This window comes from Cervus canadensis, chromosome 11 (genome assembly GCF_019320065.1).
Source record: "Cervus canadensis isolate Bull #8, Minnesota chromosome 11, ASM1932006v1, whole genome shotgun sequence".
NCBI classification, from domain to species: Eukaryota; Metazoa; Chordata; class Mammalia; order Artiodactyla; family Cervidae; genus Cervus; species Cervus canadensis.
In genome coordinates, this window is record NC_057396.1 from 75,089,592 (window position 1) to 75,100,237 (window position 10,646).

Below are 10,646 nucleotides of genomic sequence, written 5' to 3' on the forward strand. Positions count from 1 at the left end.
ATCCAGCAAAGCTCTGCTCTTGACCACTGAGCCAGCCCACCCTGTAGGCCCACCAACCAACAAGCGTCCTACAGGGAGGTTGCCAGCTAAGTGGAGAAGAAGAACCAGCGAAGTTCCGTGAACTCACCAGACGGAACTGCCCAGAAGGAAGAGGGGGCCCTGGGGGGTCCCACTGAGAGTTGGGGCAATGTGGATAGGAGGGCACTCTTGATGAAGTCAGCACCCATCTAGTCTGTGTCCATGTCCTGCTCCTTCTACGCGACCTACCAGGTCTCCACCCAGGGAGCCCTCCTTCTCAGGGAAAACCCATCCATCAGCTGCTTTGCTTGAGCTCCTGGGCGTCCCTTGGGGCTGCAGATCCGCCTAAGGCCACCAGAGGGCGGGCCAGCTCTGTGCCAAGGCGCGGGGACACAGCACCCTGCAGAGCCCTGCCTGGTGCCGGTAAGACGCCCCCTTTTCACTTCGCCCCGAGGGCCATCAGCCTGGGCTTCCCCAGGGACTCAGTAGGCAAAGAATCCGCCTGCAAGGCGGGAGACCCGGGTTCCACCCCAAGGTGGGGAAGACCCCCCTGGAGGAGGAAAATGGCAACACACTCCAGTATTCTTGCCTGAAAAATCCCATGGACAGAGGAGCCTGGTGGGCTACTCATCCAAAGGGTCGCAAAGAGTCAGACACCACTGAGAAACCAAGCATGCATACCTACATCAGCTTCCATCCCTTAGATCCCGAAACCTCTAACTGCAGAAGTTTAATTCAATGAGACACGGTGTCTGATTCTACTGAGATAAAGACCTTAAGGATCACCACCCAAATAGTAATGACAACAGCTGCCACCCCCAACACTGGGCAGAACCTCATTTCACCTTGACTCGCTGGAGACTTCCTGGTAAACTGAAGCTTAACTGTGAGTGGTATAATCCCATTGTACAGACGAGGAAACTGAGGCCCCAGGAAAAGGAAGGCATTCCCTTTGGGTCACCCAGAGGACTCTGGTCTTCCGGAAGAGCTGTTTCCAATTTCCCGCCTGTCTGTAGGAGAGGCTGGGGGTTGGGGGGTAATGCCCAAGGGAAAGGAGGAACAAGGGGTGGAAAGCTTTCCTGGGAAGATGGTATTTCCTGTAAATTGAGACTCCCACCGCCCGCCCACGCGCCATTCATCCACCCGACCTGTTCATTGAGCACCTGCTGGGGATGCAAAGACGGATGGGGCGAATTTCCTGCCCTCACAAAGCTGGCGGTCTAGTAGGGGAAAGTGGTGAGTCAGCAGGTAATTACAGACAACCGACGCCCGGGTAGTGGGGTAGTGAGCACAGGGAATGAGCACCGACTGGGACACACCCCAGTCCGGGGTGTCTCTTGGGGCTCCCAGGCCGGGATCACTGGCAGGGGCGCCCCCTTTCCTGCGAGTCACCCTGAGATGGGGGCTCCCCTCCCAGCTCGGGGACCCGCCTGTGTCGGAGGCCCCAGGTCCCCCCCAAACACCCCCTCTCCAAGAGCGCTGAACCCGGGACCGACGACAGCGCACACCTGAGTCAGCCCGCCGCCCACCCGCCCCTCTGCGTCTGTCTCCGCCTCGTGTGATATTTCGCTCCCGGGAGCCAGCCCCACCGCGCTCCGGAGGCAGCTCGGCAAACAAACCCAGCGACAGATTGTGCCGCGGCTCATTCCGGGGAAGGCCGCCAAATCCCACCCTGCTACCCCCAACACTCCCTCCCCGCCGCCCCCTGCGGGTCCCCCTCCCGGGCGCGGGCGCTCCGCGGGGTGGGCCTCGGGACGCGCAGGGACCCTGCTTTCTAGAGATGGGCGGGGGGAACAGGACCCCGGGGCCGTCCCTCGGCACTCCCACCCCACCCGAAGGCTGAGACGCGGGGAGAGGGCATTTAGATGTTGGGAGCCCGGGAAGGGCAGACAATGGAGCCAACTAGGGGGGGGAGAGGCGCCCGAGCGCAGAGGGGCAAGAGGGCTGGGAGCCCGCGACTGAAACCGGGCGGAAAGGGAGCTGGGAGACAGACACGAGACCCAGAGATGGAGAGACAGGGGGTCTCGAGGACCGGAGGCGAGCGACAGACACACGGACAGAAAGAGGCAGACGCGGAAAGGGAGGGAGAGAGAAAGGAGACGGGGAAGGGTGGGAGGGGACGGAGTTTGGGACCGTGAAATGTGAGTAAGAGTCGGGGGAGACAGGAGAGGAATCGGACGGGAACGAGGGAAGAATGAGATTACGGGTGTAACAGAGTGCAAGGAAAGATGAGGTCACATTTATAGAGCGCCGACTGTATGCCAGGCGCTAAGCTGTTGTTCTGGCCCGGGAGGGAGGGGAGGAGCCCGGCGGACCGCCGAGGGCATCTGTCGCTTTGTCGCGGGCGGTGCTGTCCAGGACGCTTGCGGGTCCTGCGCCGCCCGGCCCGGGCGTACGCGCCGCGCTCACAGCCCCAGCCCGACCTGCGGCCCCGAAACGGCGACCCCGAGGCCCCCCACCCATCCCGTGCCGGGGCGCTCCCGAGTTCCGGGTGCCCTTCTCCCTGGAGCAGCTGAAGGCCGGGGTGAACCCCACCGCCGCCTTTACGAGAAGACGCTTCGGTGTCGGCCCCGCAGGGATCTCCCCGAACGAGGCCATGAGGGGCGCTCAGGGTCCAGAAGAGGTCGGAATGCACCCGTCTTGAGAAGAAGTCCGCGCGAGGGTTCCATCGCCCTCGGCGAGGAGACCCGCTCGCACCCAAACTTGCCCCCGCTTGAGAGCGCATCAAGGGGCGTACACACGCCGGGGCACACACACCCCTGCCACCCCGTCCGCAAGCTCGCTAGCCCCAAACTCCCCCGGCCCCAGGTTCCCCAGCCGCGCTCACCCGCACGCGGGCGGACACTCGGCGACCCATCGGTTCGCCCACTCAGGTGCGCGGGCCAGCCCCCGCCACCGGCCCGTATGGAAGCTCACGTGCCAGCCCTATCACACCTGCACAAGCATCCTGGCGCGCGCGCTCTCACGTGCCCCGGAGCTTGCACCCACTGACACTGTTCTTACACACTCAGGGCTCGGGGTCTGGGAACTGAAGCGAAGGTGGAATCTCGGAGTTCCCCCGGAGGGAGGAGCGTCCGAGGCCTGCGCTTAGGGGCCCGGGGCTGCGCGAGGAGGGGGGAGGTGACCCAGGAGCCCTTCGGGGGAGTTGGGGTGTGGGGGGGGGGAACTGGGCGAGTCCACAGGGTTCCCGAACACGACCGCACCCCCTCAGGCGGGGATTCCTCCACCAGCGGGGCGCGGCGAGGGCGATCGAACACTGCCCTCCGGGCCCCCCAGGCAAGGAAGGGGGCCGGACTGCCGGGGGCCGGCGAGCCGCTCCGCCTCCTGGCGGCCAGGCAAGGGTTAAGCCGGCAAGCCGGGAGACGAGGGAGGAGCCAGAGAGCGCCGGGAGGAGGCGGTAGGAAGAGCAGCCTCGCCGTCCGCACTCTCGCTCGGCGAGCGGCCGGGGCGAACGGACTGACCGACGGACGGACGGACGGGCCCGCGCGCTGCCTGCACTCCCGGGGGCGCGGGCCCCGGGCGTCGACGGCCAGCCCCAGCCTTCCGCGCCCCGCCGCGCCCCGTCGGGGCCGATGGCTGCTCCCGAGGCTCGCAGCCCGGGGGGCGCGGGGTAGACCGCCGCGGCCCGGCCACGCCGCGCGGGGCCCTCCCGGAGCCCCGCGGGGTCCCCCACAGTCCGTCCGGCGGGCTCGGGGAGCCCGTGGAGGCGCCCTCCCCCCGCCACCCCCTCCCCCGAGCGTCGCGACAAGATGCTGCCCGGGCTCGGGAGCCTGCTGCCAGGTAGGGACCCCCGCGGGCGGAGGGAAGCCGGGCGCCCCGGCCCCCAGGGCGCGCGGGTGGGGGGCGGCCTGGGGGGGGATGGGGGGAGCACGCAGCCCCGGGCCCCGCCCCCGCCCCCGGAGCCCGCCGGGGTGGGCGGGCGGCTCGTGAGCAAGGGGGGACCCGGGCCGGGGCGAGGAGGTGCTCCGGTCCCGCCATCCCGGCCCCACCTGCTCCGGGCGATGCCGAGGACTCCGGGCGGCCGGGCAGCGCCGACTCAGCAACTTCTGGCGCCCGGTGCCTCAGCACTTTACAGTCGCCGGGGGGCCGGGGGGTGAGAGCGGGGCGCTGTCTGGGAGGGTCGGGGGCGCGGGGGGCAGGGAGACCCCGACGGCCCTCTCCGGCAGGACAGCGGAGGGCGCTACAAAGGGCATCGCTCCGCGGACGGTGTGGCCGACCGACCAGGGTGTGGGCTGGGGTGGGAAGGGGCTGGCAGCGAGGGGCAGGCCAGGAGCAGCCAGAGATGGAGAGGGGTCCGCGGAGGGCGGCAGGGAGGAGGCGGAAGAAAGGTTAGACGGGGGAAAGCTGGGAGGGAAGGGGGACCCGGGTGAGGACGGAGAGGGGAGGGCGGGTCAGGGGCGAGGGGGGCAGACCACTAGGGTCCGGGCCAGCTCCTGGGGGTGGGAGGGACGAGAATGCGCTGAGGACTGCGATCTAGGGATGCCGAGGGCGCGGGGAGTGAGCAGACAGCCCGCAAGCGGAGGAGGACTGGGTGGTGGACAGAGGTGCGGGGTCAGGGACTGTGAGCTCCAGGCTTGGGTTTGGGAAACCAGAGGGGAGAGGCAGTCGGGGTTCATCAGGACCGGGCCGAGGGCTGGGAAGGGCCGAAAGGAAGGCGGCAGAGGAACGGGAGAGAGAGACAAAGAGACTTCTGGTGAGCACGTCCACGTGGGGAGCCCTCCATTTCCAAAGCGCCTGCCCATCACACCGCTCCTCGCAGGGAGTGGCCGGCGGGCCAGCCCCCCCCCCCCACCCCCCCCCGGCTCTGCGCTCCGGGCTCTGGGGGTGGGGGGCAGCTGTGAGGGGGATTTGGGGGAGACACCGGCGTGGGGTGGCAGCCTCCAGGGGTGGGCGCCCTGGCTGACCGCACGCTGCCATTTATATCTCTGGGCTCCGCCGGCCGCCGTCGGAGGAGGAGGATCCTGCCGTCTCAGCCACCAAGGTGGCTGCTTATTTCGGGGTGTTACATTCTGGCGGGGTGAGAAGCTGTTTGCGGCGGCTCTAAACCTCCGGCACCTGCGCCTGTGCCTCCCGGGCCCCTACGTCACGCCATCGCCTCCCACTTCCTCGGCCCCTACCCCCTCAGCATCTGCCCGGCAGGCCCCAGCCCTTCCCAGCCTTTTCTGGTGTCAGAACCCCAGGCCTGGACTCCCTTCCCAGGGAGCATTTTCCCTGGGGCCACTCTTCCCCGCCTCCTCCTCCAGTTTGTTGTCTCCCAGCGATTTCTGGACCAAAGGGTGACTCCTGGGCTGAGAACTTTGGGAGCCTTGACGCCCCAGGGCGATGGCCTGGCGTCCTTGACGATGAACGGATCATTTCTGGCTCTGGGCCCCTCTGCCTTCTGGGATCAGTGCCATGTTCCAATCTCTCTCCGTTCCCTCCCCGGGTCAGTTCTGGCCTCATCTTCTGGACACAGGGCCTCTCTCCCCGCCTCCTGGATGGGATGTCACCCCAAACAACCAGAGCCTGGAGCCCAGGGACCCGCAGTTGCAGAGAGCCGGGTCCTCCCTTCGCCTCGACCCTGAGCAGGCAAACAGAACCGGCGTCATTGCTGGCCCGGCCTTGTGCACCTGGGCGCAATTTCTATGCTCTCTTTCCCCCAAGCCCAGCAACTCTCACACGCAGGGGTGGCTTCCGTGGCTGACATGGGGTCTCCCAGAGAAAGATCAGAGAGTCCCTTTAGACAGGAACTCGTGCCATCCAGGTTCTGCCTTGTACCAGCTGCATGACCCGAGGCAACTCATTTCACGTTTGAGAGCCTCCCTGTCCTCACTTGCAAATAGGGGCCCCAGAATCTTGATCTCACGGGGGGCGATGCTGTGTTGATTCTGTGCACAAAGATGTGTCCGAATGCTGTGGCTGGCACACAGTAGGTGTTCAGTCACAGATGGTTTCTGCCCATCTCTGCTCTACGCTCCCCTGCAACTCAAGCATCACCTACCTACTGACTTCAGGGAAAAATGAAACAGAGAAAAGATAGGATGAGATGAGCAGAGAGGGTGAGGGGAGCTGCTGGAATGGGCTTTCCTTGGCCCAGATAGTGGCGAGGGGTCAGATGGAGCTTTGGAGAAAGGGGCTGATGGCAGACTGAGATTCGGCTGCGGGCCTGGGCCACTCACTGATGGCGTGGCCACTGAGATAAGGGATCAGCCCCTGATGGCTGACGAGGTGTCCGCCGTTCCTGCTCTGAGACTCTGCGCCTCTCACCGCGGTCCTCACCAGGGATTCACAGTGGGGTTGGGAGTGGACCTGTGGTCCTCAGGGGGAGAAGGCGGGGCCTGGGGGGGATGGAGTGCTGGTGGGGAGAGGCAGGGGGCGGGGAGGGGGGTGCTGAGGAGACCTGCAGGCAGGGGCTGCGGGGGGCTGCGGGGGGCAGAGGAAGGAGGAAGGCAGCGCTCACCAGGCCCCGGGGGGCAGAGAAGCCCAGAGCCCCCAGCCTCCCCTGCGCCTGGCTTCCAGTGTGAGCCGCAGCCTGAATTATGGATGAGGCTCCTTGGGTTTCAGCTGCCTTGCATGGCGGTGGCCAGGGCCAGAAATGGCAACAGAGTCACTGTTGGGGCAGCTGTCACGGGGGCCCCCAGCCCAGGGCCCTGCATCAGAGAGACCGCAGGGAGGTGGGCCGGGATGATGGGGGCAACGGGGGCCGGCAGGGGGGGTGGGGAAGTGTGGGCTAAGGGACTGAGGGGGGCCCTGCTGACCCTGCCCCCCGCCCCACCCCAGGCTGGAGAGACCCTGGTGCCCCGGACCGCTCTGACTCTGGAGCACTCTGGAACCACGGGCCATCTCTCCTGGGGGTTCTCTGTTCCCTCTGTCCCCCCCCCCCCGTTCTCCAGGTGTTCTGGGGGAACAGTCGGCCTGGAGGCTGGGGAAAGAGCTCCTTAATCCTCGGGGATGGGGGGGTTGGGGGGATGGTGGCTTTCTGAACACACACGCTGCGAGGTGATGGATCAGCCGCAGGATTAAGGGCTCAGAGAGGGATTTGGCTTTCTCTGGTGTTGAGTCCTTGGGGAAGGGAGCTGGAGGGGGACCCCACCAGGAAGGAAGCGGCCCTGGCCGGCCACAGGGACCCTCCGCTCCGGTGCTCGCCGGCTGCTCTGCTGTGTGACCTTGGCCGAGTCACTGGGCCTCTCGGAGCCGTGGCAGGCAGGTCAGCAGAACCAGAACCTGAAACCGGATGAGCCTGGAGGGCTGCCTGGCTCTGAGCGCTGCTGTCTTGGGCCCCAAAACTCAGCCCTCCTGAAACCCTCCCCGGGGCTCCCACCCCTGCCTGGTGGGGCTGAGGGGCGAGAGACGCACCCCTGCAGCCCACGTGGCTCCCAGAAACCCCGGGAGGAGAGAGTGATCGTGAAACGCCGCTCGGGGGAGGGGTGAGAAGGGCCAGCAGCGCGGAGGCGGTGTGAACGAATGGAACAGCGGCGGCTGTGTCACTGAGTATTACATCACACCCGGCCCACACACGCACGGGGCCGGGCACTCACATACGCGGGGGGCCGCGGGCACACGCCTGCACGCTCACGGGGGGCCGGGCGCCGGGGACAACCGTGCCTTTGCGGTCCTCCAGGGAGGAGGTTCCTCCAAGCATCCTTGACGTTGGCGCCGCGCACGCGGCCTGTGTGCCGCCCCGGGCGTGCGCCGTGTGCCACCCCGAGTGTGCGCTGTGTGCACGCTGTGTGCCACCTCGTGTGTGTGCGCCGTGTGCGATCCCGAGTGTGCGTTCCGTGTGCGCGCCGTGTGCCACTCTATGTGTGCGCCGTGTGCATTCCATGTGCCATCCTGAGTGCATACTGTGTGTGCGCCGTGTGCCACCCCGTGTATGTGCTCCATGTGTGATCTCTAGTGCACGCTGTGTATGATCCCGAGTGTGCGCCGTGTGCATTCCATGTGCGTGCCGTGTGCCACCTCGTGTGTGTGCGCCGTGTGCCACCCCGTGTGCGTGCCGTGTACCACCCCGTGTATGTGCTCCATGTGTGATCCCTAGTGCACGCCGTGTGCGATCCCGAGTGCGCGCCGTGTACCACCCCGTGTGCGCGCCGTGTGCCACCCTGAGTGCATACTGTGTGTGCGCCATGTGCCACCCCGTGTATGTGCTCCATGTGTGATCCCTAGTGCACGCCGTGTGCGATCCCGAGTGCGCACCGTGTGCGCGCCGTGTACCACCCCGTGTGCGCGCCGTGTGCATTCCGTGTGCCACCCTGAGTGCATACTGTGTGTGCGCCATGTGCCACCCCGTGTATGTGCTCCATGTGTGATCCCTAGTGCACGCCGTGTATGATCCCGAGTGCGCGCCGTGTGCGTTCCATGTGCGTGCCATGTGCCACCTCCTGTGTGTGCGCCGTGTGCCACCCCGAGTGCATACCATGTGCATTCCGTGTGCCTGTACCGTGTGCCACCCCCTGTGCATTCCGTGTGCGCACTGTGTGCCACCCCGTGTGCGTGCCGTGTACCACCTCGTGTGTGCACACTGTGTGCCACCCCGGGCCCAGAAGTGCTCCGTGTACAGAGCACCTGGCTCACACATGCATTCACACCTCTGACACCAGGGGTCACCGGCAGGCAGGGACCCCCTCAGGCTCTCCCCACGACCCCAGGGCCCAAGATTTCAGGTCCTTGGGTCCAAGGGAGTGGGTCTTTAGGCTTCCTAGCTCTAGCACACTGCCTGGAGCAGACGGTGCCCTTTCCCCGTGTGCCCAGAGAATGAGCACTTGGCTTTTGGGGGCTGCAAAACCTGCCAGAAGAAAATCCCAAGAGTCATCGGGAAGCCAGGATCAAGGGTAGAGGTCAAAGTGGTCCCAGAACTTCCTCAGCTGCAGTGAGGGTCAGAAGGCCAGGGTCAGGGTGGGAGAGGGGCCCACAGCCCCGCTGGCGCTCGAGGGTGTGGGGGTCTAGACGTGACTCTTTAGCCCCCAATCCCCTGGGCCTGCCTCTCCATCTGAATCATAGCCAAGCTTCAAGAGTTACTTTGAAAAGAAAATTTTTTTAAGTGACTTTGAAGAAGAGCCTGGGGTGTAAAAAGTGAGGTTCCTGGGCTGTCCCCCTCGGGGCGCTGATTCTGCCCAGGCAGGGCCCAGAAGCGGCATTCCTTCAGGACACCCCACTCCCATTCTCCTGCAGATGGCTGCTGGCCCCAGGGAGAGACCCCCTGCCCCTGGTCCCTGAGAGCCCTTCCAGGGTGGAGAGGTGAGGGAGGAGGCCCACGGTCACCAGGGGGCCTTAGACTCACAGAGGGTCTCGGTTTAGGGCCAGCTGTTCCCCATGGGGTCAGTTTTTCTTCCCAGGTGATACTGGCAGTGATGTCTGGAGACCTTCTGGTTCTCATAAGAGGGGAGGAGTGTTACACGTCTAATGTGGAGAGGACAGGGATGCTGCTAAAGCCCCGTATAGCCGCCATCCCCAGCCTTTTTGGCACCAGGGACAGGTTTCGTGGAAGACGGTTTTTACGCGAACCAGGCGAGGGGGTGGTCCTGGGATGACTCAAGCACGTTAGGTTTGTCGTGCGCTTTATTTCTGTTATTGTTACATCAGCTCCACCTCATATCATCAGGCATTAGGTCCTGGGGCGGGGAACCCATGCTGTATAGAACGTCATATAGGACCGCCCCCCACCCCCGGACCACAAAGCAGTGTGGTCAACACTGAGTCATCGTCAGACCCACCACAGTGAAAACCAGAATGGAAGTAGAGGGCCGCTCATCAAACAACTTTCAACCCATCAGAGTGTCCTCTGGGCATTTATTTTAATGTACCAGGAGGCTCCAAAAGCGGAAGTAGCCCAGAATCCGGGCCCCTCCAACCTAGGAAGGCAAGGCTCTCGGCCTAGGTCTCCTTAGGGGTAGGCGGGCGGGGTCTGCTAACCCCTCCGGCAACCCGTCTGCCCGCAGGTCCCCCGGCCTGCGTCCTGCTGCTCCTCCTGGCCGCAGCCCCCGTCGCCGCCCGCTGCCCCATGCTCTGCACCTGCTACCCGGCGCCGCCCACCGTGAGCTGCCAGGCCAACAACTTCTCGGCGGTGCCGCGGGCCCTGCCGCCCGGCACGCAGCGCCTCTTCCTGCAGAACAACCTCATCACCGCGCTGCGGCCCGGCTCCTTTGGGCCCAGCCTGCTCACCCTGTGGCTCTTCTCCAACAACCTCTCGGCCATCTACCCGGGCACCTTCCGCCACCTGCAGGCGCTCGAGGAGCTGGACCTGGGCGACAACCGGCACCTGCGCTCGCTGGAGCCCGACACCTTCCAGGGCCTGGAGCGGCTGCAGTCGCTGCACCTCTATCGCTGCCAGCTCAGCAGCCTGCCCGGCACCGTCTTCCGCGGCCTGGTCAGCCTGCAGTACCTCTACCTCCAGGAGAACAGCCTGCTCCACCTACAGGTGAGCGCCCGGCTCTGCGGCCGCGGGCGTGGGAGTCCCCCGCCTCGCCTCTCTCCCCGGGACCCTTCCTGCCTCGAGCCCAGCGCCTCCGTGTCTCCGCATCTCCGTCTCCGCCCCTCCCTTCGTGTCCCGGCCCCTCCCCCCGTGTCTCACCCCCTCCCCCCGTGTCTCACCCCCTCCCCCCCGTGTCTCACCCCTCCCCCCGTGTCTCACCCCCTCCCCCCCTCCGTGT

At 65.6% G+C, this 10,646-nt stretch overlaps 1 protein-coding gene across 1 annotated transcript in view; it reads left to right on the plus strand.

The window, feature by feature from the left end:
* Positions 1-3,424: 3,424 nt before the first annotated feature.
* RTN4RL2 (reticulon 4 receptor like 2) overlaps positions 3,425-10,646 on the plus strand; it is a 16,289-nt gene continuing 9,067 nt past the window's right edge. Inside the window, exons 1-2 of the mRNA XM_043481732.1 lie at positions 3,425-3,798; positions 9,936-10,414. Of these exons, the coding sequence (XP_043337667.1) occupies positions 3,768-3,798; positions 9,936-10,414 (510 nt within the window). The 5' untranslated portion in view covers positions 3,425-3,767. The remainder of the gene's footprint in view (positions 3,799-9,935; positions 10,415-10,646) is intronic.